Source organism: Triticum urartu, chromosome 7 (genome assembly GCF_003073215.2).
Source record: "Triticum urartu cultivar G1812 chromosome 7, Tu2.1, whole genome shotgun sequence".
Taxonomy (NCBI): Eukaryota; Viridiplantae; Streptophyta; class Magnoliopsida; order Poales; family Poaceae; genus Triticum; species Triticum urartu.
The window spans coordinates 365,983,245-366,003,649 of record NC_053028.1 but is presented as its reverse complement, the minus strand read 5'-3'; the positions used below and the strand labels follow the sequence as shown (position 1 = coordinate 366,003,649).

The 20,405-nt window shown below is 47.6% G+C and overlaps 1 protein-coding gene across 3 annotated transcripts; it reads left to right on the top strand.

Moving 5' to 3' along the window:
• The first annotated feature begins 10,418 nt into the window (after window positions 1-10,418).
• LOC125520064 (AUGMIN subunit 1) lies at window positions 10,419-16,582 on the top strand. 3 transcript variants are annotated; one of them, XM_048684858.1, is made up of 5 exons: window positions 10,432-10,942; window positions 11,975-12,109; window positions 12,214-12,340; window positions 16,072-16,209; window positions 16,302-16,582. In XM_048684858.1, the coding sequence occupies exons 1-5, from the start codon at window positions 10,521-10,523 to the stop codon at window positions 16,410-16,412; spliced, it is 933 nt and encodes a 310-aa protein (XP_048540815.1). In that variant the 5' UTR covers window positions 10,432-10,520; the 3' UTR covers window positions 16,413-16,582. The 3 variants fall into 3 exon arrangements, with proteins under 3 accessions (XP_048540816.1, XP_048540815.1, XP_048540817.1); XM_048684860.1 differs by having other exon boundaries at window positions 10,741-10,952; XM_048684859.1 differs by lacking the exons at window positions 16,072-16,209; window positions 16,302-16,582 and adding an exon at window positions 12,759-13,559 and having other exon boundaries at window positions 10,419-10,942.
• The last annotated feature ends 3,823 nt before the right edge of the window (window positions 16,583-20,405 follow it).

Here is a 20,405-nt window from a genome sequence, read left to right as displayed (position 1 = left end):
CTCCAAGTGTAGAGGTTTGTAGGACAGTAGCAAATTTCCCTCAAGTGGATGACCTAAGGTTTATCAATCCGTAGGAGGCATAGGATGAAATGGTCTCTCTCAAGCAACCCTGCAACCAAATAACAAAGAGTCTCTTGTGTCCCCAACACACCCAATACAATGGTAAATTGTATAGGTGCACTAGTTTTGGCGAAGAGATGGTGATACAACTGCAATATGGATGGTAGATAAAGGTATTTGTAATCTGAAATTATAAAAACAGCAAGGTAACTAATGGTAAAAGTGAGCGTAAAAGGTATTGCAATGCGTTGAAACAAGGCCTAGGGTTCATACTTTCACTAATGCAAGTCCTCTCAACAATAATAACATAATTGGATCATATAACTATCCCTCAACATGCAACAAAGAGTCACTCCAAAGTCACTAATAGCGGAGAACGAACGAAGAGATTATGGTAGGGTACGAAACCACCTCAAAGTTATTCTTTCCAATCAATCCGTTGGGCTATTCCAAGTGTCACAAACAGCCCTAGAGTTTGTACTAGAATAACACCTTAAGACACAAATCAACCAAAACCCTAATGTCACCTAGTTACTCCAATGTCACCTCAAGTATCCGTGGGTATGATTATATGATATGCATCACACAATCTCAGATTCATCTATTCAACCAACACATAGAACCTCAAAGAGTGCCCCAAGGTTTCTACCGGAGAATCACGACGAAAACATGTGCCAACCCCTATGCATAGGTTCATGGGCAGAACCCGCAAGTTGATCACCAAAACATACATCAAGTGAATCACGTGGCATCCCATTGTCACCGCAGGTACGCACGGCAAGACATACATCAAGTGTTCTCAAATCTTTAAAGACTAAATCCGATAAGATAACTTCAAAGGGAAAACTCAATCCATTACAAGAGAGTAGAGGGGGGAGAAACATCATAAGATCCAACTATAATAGCAAAGCTCACGATACATCAAGATCGTACCACCTCAAAAACACGAGAGAGAGAGAGAGAGAGAGAGAGAGAGAGATCAAACACATAACTACTAGTACATACCCTTAGCCCCAAGGGAGAACTACTCCCTCCTCATCATGGAGAGCACCGGGATGATGAAGATGGCCACCGGAGAGGGATTGCCCCCTCCGGCAGGGTGCCGGAACGGGTCTAGATTGGTTTTCGGTGGCTACGGAGGCTTCTGGCGGCGGAACTCCCGATCTATTGTGCTCCCCGATCGTTTTAGGGCATATGGAGATATATAGGCGGAAGAAGTACGTCAGGGGAGCCACGAGGGGCCCACGAGGGTGGAGGGCACGCCCAGGGGGTGCGCGCGCCCCCTGCCTTGTGGCTTCCTTGTTGCTTCCCTTGCATGGACTCCAAGTCTCCCGGGTTGCTTTCCTTCCAAAAGTAAGTTCCGTGAAGTTTCACGTCAATTGGACTCCGTTTGATTTTCCTTTTCTGCGATACTCTAAAACAAGGAAAAAACAGAAACTGGCACTGGGCTCTAGGTTAATAGGTTAGTCCCAGAAATCATATAAAATAGCATATGAAGGCATATAAAACATCCAAGGTTGATAATATAATAGCATGGAATAATAAAAAATTATAGATACGTTGGAGACGTATCAAACCAGTATCAAATACCTAGACACTACTGCGAGCATTAGTAAGGTACACATCAATAACATGTATATCAAATATACCTTTCACTTTGCCATCCTTCTTCTTCGCCAAATACTTGGGGCAGTTCCGCTTCCAGTGACCAGTCCCTTTGCAGTAGAAGCACTCAGTCTCAGGATTAGGTCCAGACTTGGGTTTCTTCACTTGAGCAGCAACTGGCTTGCTGTTCTTCTTGAAGTTCCCCTTCTTCCCTTTACCCTTTTTCTTGAAACTGGTAGTCTTGTTGACCATCAACACTTGATGCTCTTTCCTGATTTCTACCTCCGCAGCTTTTAGCATTGCGAAGAGCTCAGGAATCGTCTTATCCATCCCTTGCATATTATAGTTCATCATGAAGCTCTTGTAGCTTGGTGGTAGTGATTGAAGAACTCTATCAATGACACTATCATCAGGAAGATTAACTCCCAGCTGAGTCAAGTGGTTGTGGTACCCAGACATTCTGAGTATATGTTCACTGACAGAACTATTCTCCTCCATTTTACAGCTATAGAACTTATTGGAGACTTCATATCTCTCAATCCGGGCATTTGCTTGAAATATTAACTTCAACTCCTGGAACATCTCATATGCTCCATGATGTTCAAAACGTTGTTGAAGTCCCGGTTCTAAGCCGTAAAGCACGGCACACTGAACTATCGAGTAGTCATCAGCTTTGCTCTGCCAGGTGTTCACAACATCTGGCGTTGCTCCTGCAGCGGGTTTGTCACCGAGCGGTGCTTCCAGGACGTAATTTTTCTGTGCAGCAATGAGGATAATCCTCAAGTTATGGACCCAGTCAGTGTAGTTTCTACCATCATCTTTCAACTTAGCTTTCTCTAGGAACGTATTAAAATTCAACGGAACAACAACACATGCCATCTATCTACAACAACATAGACATGCAAAATACTATTAGGTACTAAGTTCATGATAAATTAAAGTTCAATTAATCAAATTACTTAGGAACTCCCACTTAGATAGACATCTCTCTAATCTTCTAAGTGATCACGTGATCCATATCAACTAAACCATGTCCGATCATCACGTGAGATGGAGTAGTTTTCACTGGTGAACATCACTATGTTGATCATATCTACTATATGATTCATGCTCGACCTTTCGGTCTCAGTGTCCTGAGGCCATATCTGTATATGCTAGGCTCGTCAAGTTTAACCTGAGTATTCTGCGTGTGCAAAACTGGCTTACACCCGTTGTATGTGAACGTAGAGCTTATCACACCCGATCATCACGTGGTGTCTTGGCACAACGAACTGTAGCAACGGTGCATACTCAGGGAGAACACTTATACCTTGAAATTTAGTGAGAGATCATCTTATAATGCTACCGCTGAACTAAGAAAATAAGATGCATAAAGGATAAGCATCACATGCAATCAATATAAGTGATATGATATGTCCATCATCATCTTGTGCCTTTGATCTCCATATCCAAAGCACTGTCATGATCACCATCGTCACCGGCTTGACACCTTGATCTCCATCGAAGCATCGTTGTCGTCTCGCCAACTATTGCTTCTATGACTATCGCTACCGCTTAGTGATAAAGTAAAGCAATTACATGGCGATTGCATTTCATACAATAAAGCGACAACCATATGGCTCTTGCCAGTTGCCGATAACTCTGTTACAAAACATGATCATCTCATATAATAAAATTTAGCATCATGTCTTGACCATATCACATCACAACATGCCCTGCAAAAACAAGTTAGACATCCTCTACTTTGTTGCTGCAAGTTTTACGTGGCTGCTACGGGCTGAGCAAGAACCGTTCTTACCTACACATCAAAAATCACAACGCGGTGTAGTGATTGCTTTTTGATCTTCAGAAAGAACCCTGTTCATTGAATCTGATTCAACTAAAGTTAGAGAAACTAACACCCACCAGCCACCTGTGTGTGAAGCACGTCGGTAGAACCAGCCTCGCGTAAGCATACGCGTAATGTCGGTCTGGGCCGCTTCATCCAACGAAATCGCCGAATCAAGAATCAACTAGTGACGACAAGTAATATGTATATACCCACGCCCACAACTCCTTTGTGTTCTACTCGTGCATATAACATCTACACATAAACCTGGCTCGGATGCCATTATTGGGGAACGCAGTAATTTCAAAAAAAATTCCTACGCACATGCAAGATCATGGTGATGCATAGCAACGAGAGGGGAGAGTGTTGTCTACATACCCTCGTAGACCGTAAGCAGAAGCGTTATGACAACGCGGTTGATGTAGTCGTACGTCTTCACGATCGACCGATCCTAGTACCGGTCCACGAACTCATGATCCAGCAGAGTGTTGAGGGAGAGCTTCGTCAGCACGACGGCGTGATGACGGTGGTGATGATGCTACCGGAACAGGGCTTCTCCTAAGCACCGCTACGATATGACCGAGGTGGATTATGGTGGAGGGGGGCACCGCACATGGCTGGAAACAATCAACTTGTGTGTTCTAGGGTGCCCCTGCCCCCGTATATAAAGGAGCAAGGGGGAGGCCGGCTGGCCTTGGGGTGCGCCAAGGAGAGGGAGGAGTCCTCCTCCTAGTAGGAGTAGGACTCCCCCTTTCCTAGTCCAACTAGGAAGAAGGAGGGGGAAGGAAAGAGAGGGAGAGAGGGAGGGAAAGAGGCCCCCCTCCTTATCCAATTCGGACTCCCAAGGGGGGTGCGGCCAGCCCTATGGCCCCTCCTCTCTCTCTCACACAAGGCCCATGTTGGCCCATTAGTTCCCCTCGGGGTTCCGATAACCCCCCGGCACTCCGATAATTATCCGGTGACCTCCGGAACTCATCTGGTGTCCGAATATAGTCATCCAATATATCATTCTTTATGTCTCGACCATTTCGAGACTCCTCATCATGTACGTGATCACATCTAGGACTCCGAACTACCTTCGGTACATCAAAACATATAAACTCATAATATCGATCGTCACCGAACGTTAAGCGTGCGGACCTTACGGGTTCGAGAACTATGCAGACATGACCGAGACACGTCTCCGGTCAATAACGAATAGCGGAACCTGGATGTTCATATTGGCTCCCACATATTTTATGAAGATCTTTATCGGTCAAACCGCATAACGATATACGTTGTTCCCTTTGTCATCGATATTCTCATGATAGCAAGTATTACGGTGGGTGAACAAATTACTACCGAGCAATTGATAGAAGAGCGCATAGTTATGAGAATATCGAGGCAATGATTATGAAATATAGGCATCACGTCTGTGTTAAGTAGACCGAAACGATTCTGTGTCTATTACTATTACTCCACACATCGACCACTATCTAGCATGCATCTAGAGTATTAAGTTCATAAGAACAGAGTAATGCTTTAGGCAAGATGACATGATGTAGAGGGATAAACTCAAGCAATATGATATAAACCCCATATTTTTATCCTCGATGGCAACAATACAATACGTGCCTTGCTGCCCCTGCTGTCACTGGGAAAGGACACCGCAAGATTGAACCCAAAGCTAAGCACTTCTCCCATTGCAAGAAAGATCAATCTAGTAGGCCAAACTAAACCAATAATTCAAAGAGACTTACAAAGATATCAAATCATGCATATAAGAATTCAGAGAAGAACCAAATATTGTTCATAGATAAACTTGATCATAAATCCATAATTCATCGGATCTCGGCAAACACACCTCAAAAAGTATTACATCAAATAGATCTCCAAGAACATCGAGGAGAACTTTGTATTGGGAACCAAAGAGAGAGAAGAAGCCATCTAGCTAATAACTATGGACCCGAAGGTCTGTGGTAAACTACCCACACATTATCGGAGAAGCTATGGTGTTGGTGTAGAAGCCCTCCGTGATCGAACCCCCCTCCGGCAGATCGCCGAAAAAGGCCCCAGATGGTATCTCATGGGTATAGAAGGTTGTGGCAGTGGAAAAGTGGTTTCGTGACCCCCCGGATGTTTTTAGGGTATAGGAGTATATATAGGCGAAAGAAGTACGTCGGTGGAGCTCCGTGGGGCCCACGAGGGTGGGGGCGCACCTACCCCCTGGGCGCGCCCTCCTGCCTCGTGGAAGCTTCACGGAGTTCCAGACTTCAACTCCAAGTCTCCTAGTTTGGGTTTGTTCCAAGAAAGATCCCCGCGAAGGTTTCATTCCGTTTGGGTTCCGTTTAATATTCCTTTTCTGCGAAACACTAAAATAGGCAAAAAAAAAAAGAAACTGGCACTGGGCCTCCGGTTAATAGGTTAGTCTCAAAAATAATATAAAAATGCATATTAAAGCCCATTAAACATCCAAAACAGATAATACAATAGCATGGAATAATCAAAAATTATAGATACGTTGGAGACGTATCATGCATCCCCAAGCTTAATTCCTGCGTCCTCGAGTAGGTAAATGATAAAAACAGAATTTTTGATGTGGAATGCTACCTAACATAATTTTCCATGTAATTTCCTTTATTGTGGCATGAATGTTCAGATTCAAAAGATTCAAGACAAAAGTTTAGTATTGACATAAAAATAATAATACTTCAAGCATACTAACCAAGCAATTATGTCTTCTCAAAGTAACATAGCCAAAGAAAGCTCATCCCTACAAAATCATATACTTTGGCCATGCTTCATCTCCGTCACACGAAATGCTCCCATCATGCACAACCCCGATGACAAGCCAAGCAATTGTTTCATACTTTGCCTTTTCAAACTTTTTCAACTTTTTACGCAATATATGAGCGCGAGCCATGGACATAGCACTATGGGTGGAATAGAATGGTGGTTGTGGAGAAGACAAAAAGGGAGGAAGATAGTCTCACATCAACTAGGCGTATCAATGGGCTATGGAGATGCCCATCGATAGATATCAATGTGAGTGAGTAGGGATTGCCATGCAATGGATGCACTAGAGCTATAAGTATATGAAAGCTCAACAAAAGAAACTAAGTGGGTGTGCATCCAACTTGCTTGCTCACGAAGACCTAGGGCAATTTGAGGAAGCCCATCATTGGAATATGCAAGCCAAGTTCTATAATGTAAAATTCCCACTAGTATATGAAAGTGACAACATAAGAGACTCTCTATCCATGAAGATCATGGTGCTACTTTGAAGCACAAGTGTGGAAAAAGAATAGTAACATTGCCCCTTCTCTCTTTTTCTCTCTTTTTTTTTCTTTTCTCATGTGTCCGAATATAGTCATCCAATATATCAATCTTTATGTCTCGACCATTTCGAGACTCCTCGTCATGTCCGTGATCACATCCGGGACTCCGAACTACCTTCAGTACATCAAAACACATAAACTCATGGTCGTCACCGAACATTAAGCATGCGGACCGTACGGGTTCGAGAACTATGTAGACATGACCGAGACACGTCTCCGGTCAATAACCAATAACGGAACCTGGATGTTCATATTGGCTCCCACATATTCTATGAAGATCTTTATCGGTCAAACCGCATAACGATATACGTTGTTCCCTTTGTCATCGGTATGTTACTTGCCCGAGATTCGATCGTTGGTATCTCAATACCTAGTTCAATCTCTTTACCGGCAAGTCTCTTTACTCGTTCCGTAATGCATCATCCCGTAACTAACTCATTAATCACATTGCTTGCAAGGCTTATATTGATGTGCATTACCGAGAGGGCCCAGAGATACCTCTCCGACAATCGGAGTGACAAATCCTAATCTCGATCTATGCCAACTCAACAAACGCCATCGGAGACACCTGTAGAGCAACTTTATAATCACCCAGTTATGTTGTGATGTTTGGTAGCACACAAAGTGTTCCTCCGGTATTCGGGAGTTGCATGATCTCATAGTCATAGGAACATGTATAAGTTATGGAGAAAGCAATAGCAACAAACTAAACGATCATTGTGCTAAGCTAACGGATGGGTCAAGTCAATCACATCATTCTCTAATGATGTGATCCCGTTAATCAAATGACAACTCATGTTAATCAAATGATGGTTAGGAAACATAACCATCATTGATTCAACGAGCTAGTTAAGTAGAGGCATGCTAGTGACATTCCGTTTGTCTATGTATTCACACATGTACTAAGTTTCCGGTTAATACAATTCTAGCATGAATAATAAACATTTATCATGATATAAGAAAATAATAATAACAACTTTATTATTGCCTCTAGGGCATATTTCCATCAGAATCCCCCTCCGTCGCCGGAAAAGGCCCCAGATGGGATCTCACGGGTACAGAAGGTTGCGGCGGTGGAAAGTGGTTTCATGGCTCCCCCTGATGTTTTTAGGGTATAAGAGTATATATAGGCAAAAGAAGTACGTCGGTGGAGCTCCGTGGGGCCCATGAGGGTGGGGGGCGCGCCTACCCCCCTGGGCGCACCCTCCTGCCTCATGGAAGCTTCGCAGAGTTCCAGACTTCAACTCCAAGTCTCCTGGTTTGCGTTTGTTCCAAGAAAGATCCCCGTGAAGGTTTCGTTCCGTTCGGATTCCGTTTGATATTCCTTTTTTACGAAACACTAAAATAGGCAAAAAAACAAAAACTGTCACTGGGCCTCCGGTTAATAGATTAGTCCCCAAAATAATATAAAAGTGCATATTAAAGCCCATTAAACATCCAAAACAGATAATATAATAGCATGGACCAATAAAAAACTATAGATACGTTGGAGACGTATCAGGAGGTGACACGAGCTGACTCATGCAAGGACGGCATACGCATCCATGAGAGCATGACCAGGCTGTGCACAACGGCGGCACAGGCGGTCCTTGCGTCGACGATGGAGATGAGTCGAGCTGACCTGTGCAAGTACGACATACGCATCGTTTACCGTGGCATGGCCGGAACAGCTAGCAGCACCGACGTTCGTCGCGTCGATGTCGAGGTGACTCTGACTGCCGTGTGTGCTACAACGTCAATAGAGGTTGCGTCGCAATAGACATGGATGGCGGCAGCTCCACCACCAAGTCTCAAACAACACCATGGCTTGACGACGTCTCAAACGGGCTTCTTCACGAAGGAGAACCCGCCGCGGACCGTGATCCTGGCCAGCAGGGCCAATCCCGAAGTCTATCTCAGCGTGCCCGACGAGGAACTCTGCCCACGGACGAATCTTCGTCGGCGGCGGTAGGGCTCCAGAGCGCGAGGCCGTGATTTTGCAGCGACAAGGCCCGGTAGCGCGAGGTCGTCGTTCGGCGGAGAGAAGCCGGTAGCGAAGATATACCACGGGTAAAGGAGAATGGGCTAGCAGCGGGAGGTGATCGACCAGCGTGGCGGTGGCGCATCCATTCGAGCGGCCGGCCGAAGGAGAAGGCCAGGGAAGAAAATACGTATAGATGAGGAAACACTGATGAAAATACGGGACTTTCTTTTGTGTTTTTTTGGGTAAATGCTTGTATCCGGCGCGCCGGCCGAACTTTCGGTCGATCGCGCCGCTGTTGTCGCGCACACAGCACAACGGCTGCAGTGCCGCACGCACACCACGTGTTCATGGATCCCACACGCACTATCCAGGCATCCACGTCCTTATCTCAGCAACCGCCCCTCCACAGAAATCTCATCAGCTCGTCCTCTCGCTCACGTCTCGCCTACATCGCCTCTGCCTCTCGCTTGGGCCGCCGCATCCTTGCTCCGGCGAGCCTCACTACCACCTGCCCATGCTGCTCCAGCGAGCGGCCACTATACACCCACCTCGCGCTGTTCTGGGGAGCGGCCACTATCCACCCGCGTCGCGCTGCTCCGGTGAGCGGCCGCTCATCCATCAGCGCGACCATGCGGCAACCAGCGCGACCGCAGCTGGTTGCGCTCCTGTCCATGGCCGCCGCAGCAGGATTTGCTACAACCATGCTTTTTTTGCTGGAACCAGCCCATGTATTTGCTACAACCCACCCATCCAAAATCTGCTACCACATTAGCTTTTGCTGGAACTGGCGAACCATTTTGCTACAACCGTTTTGGTTTTTGTTACTATTGGTGTTTTGTGCATTTGTGCTACATCCATCTCCATGACATCGCTGTTTTTCCAGTCGATTTTTTTGCTACAACCATGTTATGATTTTGTTGGAACCGAACATAAATTTTGCTGGAACCGGCTCATGTTTTTGCTACCACCCACCCCGCCCAAAATCCGCTCCCACCGTATTTTTGCTGGAACCGACTAATGATTTTGCTACAACCATGTTGTTTTTTTGTTACTGCCGGTGTTTGTCGATTTTTTGCTACATCCCATCTCCATGAACATGCGAGACCCGCGACTCTGTCTTTTGATGCAACCTTTTGGTCATTTTTTGTTACCACATGTGTTGATGATTGCTACATTCATCCTCACGAGATGCTACATCCCTATTTTTTCCGGTCAATTTTTTTGCTACAACCATGTTTGATTTTGCTGGAACTGGAGTCAATTTTTGCTACTTCCATTCACGGCGGCGTTGCTTGACAGTGGCGATGAAATTTTTTTGGGAACCGCGGCTGCTCCCCGAAAGCGAGAATGGAGTGGCGGCGAGCTTCGAGGCCGGCATCGAGCTCGTCCATGGCAGGGGAAGGGTGGGGTCAATGGGGACTCAGTCGTCGGGCGGGGGGTTCTTTCGCGTCTGGCGTGCGGCGGCGCGAGGTGGGAGATGCGGGAAGGACAAAGAAAAAAGGAGCTCGATCAAACGGCTGATAAGACGCATATCTGACGGCTGGGGGTGCGCCGGCGCCCAACACTGCCCTTTTATTTGGCCTGAAAAAAGACGTAGGGGTGGGAGTTGGTTTGACCGTTGGATGAGGAATAAGCGAAGGGGAGCACGGATAGGAGCACCTGGGCGGGAGCAGGCAAGCCTCGGCCGGCGGACAGCCCCCTCAAACCATCCCCCCTCAAACCATCCCCCTAAATATTTCCAGCAGCGATGGATCACACCGGGGAGCACCTCGACCCCGCAGCCTCGGCGTCCGCGTCCGCGCCCGCATCCGTCGCCGATGTCAACGCGTGGCTGGCTTCCCTGGCAGCGGAGGGCGGCGGAGTGGGAGGGCGCGGCGGTGGGGCGGTGGTCTCCGAGCTATCGCTGGGGCCCGACCCCACGCCGCGGGGGGTATCCTATCTCCGCGCGCTCGCGGCGGCGTCGCAGGCGCGGTCCCACGCAGCCGGGATCGCTGCTTCGGGGCTGCGCGCGCAGGCCGCGGAGTATCAGGCGGAGGCAGCGCGCTTGCGGGAGGCGCTGGAGCGGGCCGGCCTTGCGCGGGACGCGCTCCCTGCGCCTGCTGCGTCGGCCGCGCGCGCCGTCGCCGCTGTCGCGAACCTCCTGGCCATCCGCGACACCGAGATGAGCAGGTCACTCGTGGTTAGGGTTCCGAGTTTCGTTTATTTTCTCTCATGGATCTAATGAGTTTTAGATCTAGGCCTCTGATGGGAAGAATCATTCATGGCCTCTAACTTTTACCCCGAAATTGGATGAATTCCGACGAATGTGCCATTTCAGTGAGCAGGGTGTTTGCCGGTGTTACCGGTGTAGGTATTTTAGCCAAATAGAAAGACCGGTCCTGTAAGCGCCCTGCTAGTTTGCATTCGAGCTTGCTTTGGTCTAGTCTGTGCATTGTGTCCGTATTCTGCAACGGTATCATCAAAATTGGCCAGGCTTATCTCAGTCTATGAGCATACTCGAATCAAACCTGAGTGAGCTCTGCTTGAAGCTCAAGCTTGAAATACTGTAGCACATCATAGTGGGGAATCCTGAGTATTGGTTGTTGATCCAGTCGGCGAAATTTGCATGGTACTAGGAAATGCACAGCATCAATATCAAAAGATGGAAACAACTTAATACGAAAAAAAGACGATTCAATCAGAAAGCTTCGACTGGTTGAATACTTCTGTTGGAGCTAGGGATATGACTAGCAAGTGCAATGTAGCATCTATTTCACCGGGGAGTTTCTGAGAGACTGGACCTGGGAGAAGCAAGATGCTTTCCTGTCCATAAAGACACACAATATTAGCAAGGGGTGTGAGTGCTTTCAGTGCGGGTACACTGCAGTTAGGATTGTAGTGTTTGGGGAAAAAGGATTGTGAGCCTTGTGAAAAATATAAGCTGGGGAAACTAACTAATTAAGATGAGTTTATGCATATGAGCACTTGTCTAGCCACTGTGCTCGGCTCTTTCAAAGGATTGACGTCTGAGTGCATGCTTGGGCTTGTCTTGGTTTGAGATCTTGTCGGCCTTGAGTTTTACCTGGCTTGAGCTGAGCCCAAACTTTTTTGACAACCCCACTGAACTGAGAATATTAATGTTTGTGGGTAGTATAGGGAGTATGCATGTGATTTTCTCGGTGCTTCTATTTTTCTTATAAGTTTGAAATGGTGGCTTTGCAGCTTCGTGGTGGCCAGTGCAGATTTATGGCTGAGGAGAGCAGAGGTGGAGGAGAAGAGGGACAAAGTGCATAAAGAGTCAAAGGCACTTCTTGATTACACAAGGAAGGCCATCACCAAGCTTACTGAGCTCAAGAGGTGATTTGATAGTCGTTCAGTTATTAGTTACTTAAGGAGTACTTACTAATCATCACCAACTAGATCTTTTGTAAAGAATGTAATATAGAATAATCTGTTTACAGGATGCTGGAGAAATTTAAAAATGATGTGGAGAAGCAACAAGTGGAGCAAATGGCAGACTGGCAGACAAAATTGGTCATGATGGACTCGAAAGAGCGGCAATATATCCTCCAAGTCTCAAATTACAAGGTAAGTTGTGTTCTGTGAAGTTGTGTAATCTGTTAACTTTGTGGCTTTAGATACAAATTTGGCCAAGAAAAAGCTGCCCACAATTGTGTCAAGATTTGGCAATAGTTGACTCTTATGACCCATGGGCGATGGGAATATTAAGGCGTGCAAACCGTGGCTGGAAACCAAACAGACCCTTACTTCTTAGTTCTTTGATATTGACCTGCTTTATGTGGCCCACTCTGAAACAAACTTGTATTGGCAGTTTGCACCGCTAAAGCCAATGGTGTTTTCTAGAAACTATCAATCCTTGGATCCTAGAAGTTTCCCGCAAGTTATCATTTCGTTGTAAAGTGAATTAGGCATGGTTAGTGTATTATTATCAAAATAAGTTTGTAGCTTCTGAATCAATTCTGTCACTTTATTTTAAAACTTGAAGAAGCAGAGGTCAGCTACAAAGCATGGATACGGCAGAAGCTGCCGTATTGGCGTCCTAGTACGGGGGGACACGGGGGTACGTCCAGCCTCCAGCCTCGGGATACGGCCTAGTACGGTGTGGACACAGTGGGACTCGGGATCCAGCCTCCAGCAACCGAGCCGCTACCTAGCCCTCCTTCCAACGGCTACCACGCTCGAGCAGGCAACCACGGCGGTCGCTGCAAGGAAGAAGGTCCAGGCAGAAAGGTAGAAGGCAAGGCGGCCGCCGACGAGGAAAATGCTCCGGACAGCGAGGATGACAGGGATTGCAGCCGCCAGCAAGTAAGAAGATTTGGGCGGATGGGAAGGGATGCCACTGATGAGCAAGAAGGTACAGGCGGCAGAGCTGTGGTCTCATCTCCTCTCTACGGCGGCTGGAGGGAAGAGGAACACGGGATAGGGAACAGCTGGAGGAGCTGACTTGTGTAAATTTGTTTCCTGAAAAGAATGAAACCTTTATGTACCAAGGTACACTACAGGATAAACACTACTGGGAGGATGGCCAGGCTGCGCCGGCTTGGTTGGGAATTGGTTTAGATCATAGATGAGAGAGATGAACCTTGGGGGATAGCTGATTGGTTTCTGAGTGCTTAAGTAGGAAGATACAAGATGTGGCTTAATTTTCATTTTTTTTTTAAAACTGGCTTTATATAGCCGGTTCGGTACAGATTGTAAACAACAAAGTGTGTCACACTCAACCGCTTTGAAGACCAATGTTCAAGAAAGCGTTTTTAAGCGTCGCTTAAGCGCGCTTAAGCACTGAGCAGCAGCTAAACGCTTCGCTTTTGGCCTAGGCGCAACTTTTAGTGTTGAGCGGAAAAAAGCGTGACTTAGCGATTGGTTAAGTGCTAAGCGCTGGCTGAGCGTTCCCTGCGCGTGCTTAAGCGGCAGAAAAGCGAAGAAGGCAGGCCCAAAGGTCAGACAGGAGCTGAAATAGCCCACAGCGGGAGGGGAAAAGGGGGGGCGGGGGTATAAGGCCTGGCCCAAAAGAGGCCCGTTCGGCTAGGGTTACTGGGTTTACAGGAGGGGAAAGAAGAGAGCATTGTGGCTCCTCTGGCGTTCTTCCTCCTCCTCAGCAGCTACTGGATCTGGACACCGGCATCTCCTCCTCCTCCTCCTGGTCATCCACTACTACCAGTTCAGCTCCTCCTCCTCCTGGCTGCTGCAGCAGCTGCCTGAGCTGCTGCCATTTATCTTATATGCTCATTCTAAGACAATATTATGCATTTTTGCTTGCTGCGTGAACCACTGAACCTCAACATTATATTCTATTTCAGTTTTTCAGTTACTTATGTGCTATGTTACCTGTTTTCTTCTGCATATTATTGAAAACAGCCAAATTCTGGCCAATTTTAAAAAGCGCTTAATCCCGGTTAAGCTGCGCTTAAGCGGCCATTGCTCTAAGCTGTGGCCTTCCGCTCCGCTTACGCTTACCGCTTTCTTGAACATTGTTGAAGACTATCCATAGCTACATGACTTGATATCTTTCCTATAACTAATTGATAAGTGTGGATGCCATGGCCGGATAGTTGTAGTCCCAAGGTGCACCCCCCCCCCCCCCCCCCCCCCCCCCCCCCCCCCTAACCTGCACCCTGACAGAAACCAATCATAAGATTTAAGCCTTCATAGAGGTGGACTATGGTGCTGCTAATGATAACTACTCAATCCCTGACATGAATTGACATGCGTCTTGAATATATATGCTATAGCTTAATATTTTCACGTGAGAATTGTGTGATGGGACCAAATTTTGCTTATACTACATGTCTGTCTGTTCTCTAGAGAGGGAGATATCTATATAATGTGCATTCATAGCAAAACAGTAAAAATGTTGAATGCTGATGAACTAAGTCATCCAGCTTTTATAATATTTTCATCCAACTAATTGGTAGAACTCGGTTTAATCACATTTTTCTTGATAATCGATATGCTCCTGCATCATCAGTTTCCAGTACTGTAATGATTACCTAGTGATGAACTAAGTAATATCGTCATGAATTGAAAGGCCAGCAATCATGGTCTTGTGTTTCTTATTGTACCATGAACATATCTTTGATACTATTTTAGTAGGGATGAAAATGCACCGGAAACTTTCATCTATTTCAGGAAAAATGTGCAAACAGAGCGTGCGGAAGTTTCCGTTTATTTTTTTGTCTATATAGCCAACTCCAGACCAACACATTTACACTTTTGGCCCAACTCAACCTTACTACCAAAACCCTAATCCTTTCCCTACTCCCATGACCCTTCTCTGCATCCCATTCTTCTTCAACAGTATTCCGTTTCCGTATCCGCACGTGCGGAAGTTTCAGTTTATTTTTTGTCAATATAGCCAAACTCCAGAACATCACATATATGCTTTTTGGCCCAACTCAACCCTACTACCAAAACCCTAATTCTTTCCCTACTCCCATTCTTCTGGAACAGTATACCTTATTATGTTGCCAAAAGTGGAAACTCATGCAAAGTAGTATACGTTATTATATATCCATGATATATATCATAATAATTGTAGTCATCTTAGCAATTGAATTTGTTAGTTCCCTTGTGTTTTTTCTTTCTGGTTCTAGTGGTTTTTTAGTTGGGGGAACTTTCGTTTTGTATTTGTGTCCGCACCATATTTTGGCCTGTATTCATTTCCAGCAGTACCTGCTTCTCTATTTGTTTCCGGGATTTCGGCTAAAAAAAATACAGAAACTAATATGGCAGCACATAGTTCTGTCCGTTTCCGCTCTGTTTTCATCCCAAATTTTTAGTGTAGGTTTTAGGCAGAAGGCAGAGATGTTTCTCAGATAGTGCTCTAGTCTGGGGAAAGGTCAGATGGTTGTCAGTCTTATATTAGTGCCTGAGCTACATGAGCTATCTGTGTGCCCCTTTTTGGACCAACTTTGCGTATTACTCGAGTTAAACACTGTTGTCTGATTACAAAATACATTTCCATACCTTTAGGGCCTCTTTGATTCACAGGATTCTTAAAACGCAGGAATAGAATGTCATGTCCTCTTGTATCGTACATGGTTACAAAACTACATGAATTTAGATGGAAGAGTGTTTGATCGCGCAGGAAAAACAGAGTAATTCTACCAAGATGTTTGAGTGAATGGAAATTTCCTCCAAAATGTAGCACAAATGAATCCTATGTTTTTTTAAGGATTTCAATCCTGTGAATCAAATGACCACCGTAGGAAAAATTACGAAGGATTCAAATCCTCCAAAAATCCTATGGAATTCCCTTGAATCAAAGGAGTCATTCACGGTCTTCTTTTCTCTATCAGGCAATGCTCAACAGAGTTGGATACACGCCAGAAATTAATCATTGTGTGTTGATGGAAATGGCGGAGCATAAGAAGGATCTTGAGAGGAAAACTAAACCCATTGCCGACACATTGCGTAGCTACCAGGATTTGCCTCCAGTATGTCTTTTGCCTCGTCTTTTTGTTCTTACTTTTTTACTTTCGATGCAATTCTTTGCTTATTCTTTGTCATCTGTGGCAACTGTAATCAGGATAAAGCTCTCGCTGCGTTAGCTATAGAGGACAAAAAGAGGCAGTATGCAGCTGCAGAGAAATACCTTGAAGATGTGTTGCAATCTGCTTTAACAACACCTGGTCTATGATGTGGGTTTAACTAAATGTAAAGTTCTATTTGGGTGTCTAATGTCTTAGCATGGATTGATAGTGTAATGCATGTTCATGTTTCGGTTCACATTCATATCTTGCATCTACGTACAAATGGTTATGCAAAATTGTCTTTTAAATATTGATATCAAGCTCAATGCTCAGATTATCTCTCGCATTCTGCCATTTCTGTTGGAAGATCAAGATTTGTTTCAATTTGTATACTAGAGCGAAAAAGTGTGCTGCTAGAATTTCCAGAATATTTCGACATGACTTGTCATATTCTTCTTTCACCTTCCATCATCTTATGCTGTAGCTCAGTTTCACAATTTTACCTAGAGGTTAGACCAGTTTCTAAGTGGTGCTTGGATAATTCATCTAAATAGAAGAGAAGTTATATTTGTTTGCTTTTATCATTCTCTATATTTAACAGTAAGTTGTTTTGGAACTACTTTTATGTTCTTTTGAGTGTTGCATTCTCTATATACGGATCGCTTCTTAGTATACCTTGTTAGAGCAACTTCTTCGTATAACCTTGTTAGAGCAACCTCAACCGGGCGACCCAAACGGATGCGTGCTTTGTTCGCCTTTTGTCAATTTGGGTCGCCTGTCCTGTTTTCATTTGGGTCAGCAGTGTGTCCAACGCGCAAACTCATCTTCGCTCGCGCGGCCGGCTTGCCATCGTTTTTCAAACAAAACAAAGTACACACATTTCACATAATTTCACAAGCAAACAAATATATCATAGTTCACAAACCAAATAAACATTCCCTCCGTCTGAGAAAGCTTGTTCCTCAAATGGATGTGTCTAGCATAAGTTAGTGCTAGATATATACTCATTTGAGGCTTGGGACAAGTTTTTTCGGACGGAGGGAGTAGATCATAGTTTACAAGCCAAATAAAAATTAAATTGTCTTAAATACATTTAGAAAAAGATACATCTATTAGTTGCCAATGTGAGCCCACATATACTCAACCAAATCATCTTGTAGCTGAATGTGAGTTTTCCAATCACGCAATTGATAAATAAAATTGGGTGAACTGTGCAAATGTTGCCGCTCCTTCATGCTCAGACACAACATTGTCACCCTGAAACTGAAACCCTTGGCCGTAGATACGTTTCGGGTGCTCATCCTCTCCGATCATATTGTGCATGATCACACAAGCAGTCATCACCTCCCACAACTTCTTGATGCTTCAAGTTCTAGGAGGATACTGAACGATGCCCATCGAGATTGCAGAACACCAAAGGCACGCTCCACATCCTTCCTAGCACCCTCTTGCTCTTGTGCAAATCTCCCCTTCTCCCCTACAGGATTTGGAGATTGTCTTCACAATAATAGTCCACCAAGGATTGTTGTTGTCAGCTGCCTTCGGCAAGCCTTGCAAACACCGACGAGCGTTGAAGCACGTTGATATCATTGTGAGATCCGACCATGCCAAAGAAAGGGTGCCAAATCCAGAGATCTTATGAGGCCACGACCTCAAGTATGGCAGTGCAAGCCTTGACATGGCCCCTATACTGCCCTTGCCAAGCAAAAGGGCAGTTCTTTCACTCCCAGTGCATACAGTCTATGCTACCAAGCATCCCCGGGAAGCCCCTGCTGGCATTCATCATCAACAAGTGAGTTGTATCTTCAACATTTGGCTCTCTCAAGTACTCAGGGCCAAACAATGCAATCACGGCCTTGTAGAACTTGTACTTGGAGTCTACGCATGTAGACTCGCTCATACGGACGTACTCATCAATGAGATCACCGGGAACTCCGTATGCAAGCATTCGGATAACTGCAGTGCATTTCTGATAAGAGGAGAAGCCAATCTTTCCAAGGGCATCCTCCTTGCACTCGAAATACTTAGCACCCCCTCCCGGATACGGTTGAAAACATGCATAGCCATACGGAAACGACGCCGGAATTGGTGATGTTTGAAGAGTGGGTTGGGTGTCTCAAAGTAGTCCTTCCAATGAAGGAAATTGCCGTTCTCTCGGTTGCGATTCAATGCCAGAGTGTGCCCCGGAACAACGGCCGCTGCCTACTAAGGTGGTCATGGACGACCAACACAACAACCACCATCTTCTTACCGTCGGATGAGGAATCATGGAGTCGCAGAGGAAATTATGGAAAAATAACTCGTTGGTGGAGTCCATTTGTACCTTGGGGGCAAACCGTTGAACAACTTGTGGGCATCGTCGAAGAAGCGGGCCGACGAAGAGAAGAGACGCGCGCCTCCCCTGGACCTGGTAGCTGGCCTGGCGGTGTCAAACTAAGGAGCTGGTCGAGGGCGTGGGGGGTGAGTTCGTGCTCGCGGCGACGCCGGGTGGGGGGGGGGGGGTAGCTGCGGTGAAGGTATGTTGGTCGGACTGCTAGCAAGGGCATTGGAATTGGGTGGCAGCAGCGATGGGGGGGGGGGGGGGGGGGCTTGATGTCGATAGGGGAGGAAGAGAATGCCCTATGTGCCACCACCGGCGAGCCAGGGGGGAGTAGGCAGGTGTCGCGCGTGTCCCCCTCGTGTCCGCACCGACGTAAATGAGGCTAAATTTGGGCCAGGAGTGGTTCACCCGACGGACAAAGCGGACGCGCATCCGTTTGGGTCGGCGCGTTGGGCCGACTTTTATGTCCGTTTTGACGCAAACGGACATGCGCGAATGAAGTGGGTCGGTTCGTTGGAGTTGCTCTTACTACTGGAGACAGATGGCATCATAAAAGCAGTGAGGACAAAATCATTAGAACTTTACTTTACATGAAAAATGCAAAACTATTATTGTTATAATGAGAACCACTAGCCACCAGACTACTGACGATATGCATTCATCGAGGCTAGCCCTTCTGATCCGCTCATCCGCTCCCTAGCCTCACCGGCGGCCACTCCGGCCCCGGCGCCCACCCTCTCGGCGCCGGCCGTTCCGGCCCCGCCGTCCAACCCCTGCGCCATGGACTCCCCCTCGTCTGCTGCTGCGACGGCCGGCCGCTCCCGCGCGGACCGCGGGCTCGCGAGCCCCTCCTCCGATGGCGAATCCCCCGCGTCGTACCGGCAGGTCCTGTGCCGCCCGCCCCCTCCGATGCCCGCCTCCCTCGTTGCCCAGCCGTCACGCTCGCTGGTCCGTCCTCCCCCGTGCTCCGAGATCCACTAGGTGGAGGTCACTGCGAAGGCACCGCCTGGTGGCTGGGTGGTCGTCTCTGGCCGGAAGCGCCCCCGCCCCCCCCCCCCCCCCCCCCCCCCCCCCCCCCCCCGCGTGCGCCGTCCTCACCGGGGGCATGGCGTGGAGCCCCGCCGTCCTCCGTCCTGGCTCCGGGAGGGCGACTGCCCACGGTGCCTCTCGCCCGGTCACCCGCGCTCCGAATGCCGGAGTGACATCCGGTGTGGCTGGTGCCGCTTCTTCGGCCACAAGGCGAAGGACTGCACCCTGCCTCCCCTCCTCCTCCAACAAGCCTTCCTCCCCGCAGTGTCGCTGGGTTTCCTCCCCCGACCCTAGCCTCGCCTCCCCTGTTCTGTCCGCGTCCGGGAACCCCGTGTCCTCCGCCCCCCCTGCCGCCGACAACAGCGGCCCCTCCGCGCCTGTGCTCTCCAGGCCTAGGCCGGGCTCCCCCTCTGCTAGCTCCAGCGTGCCCTCTTGGCCCGCGTCTGCGCCTTCCGCCGCCTCCTCAGCCGCCAGTGTCCCCCTCTCCGGCCACCCTGCACACCGCCCGGCGGGTGCCGTCTGCTACCTGCCTCGATCTGCCGAGGTGATCGCGGCTGAGCGTGCCCTAGAGCGGGCCTGGGTGGCTGTGGTGGCAGGCAGCCGTTCCGGCGTCTCTAGTGACGAGGTGGCCGCCGCGCTCAAGCGCGAGTTCGACCTCTTCGACCAGGACATCTCGGTGCATCGCCAGGCCCAGGAGTGCTTCCTTCCCCGTTTCGCATCCATGGCGCTCCGTGCCCGCGTCGCCCTTGGCCGCGTCCGCACGCCGCGCTTCTGCCTCGTCTTCCACCCCTGGAGCCGGACGGCAGGCTCT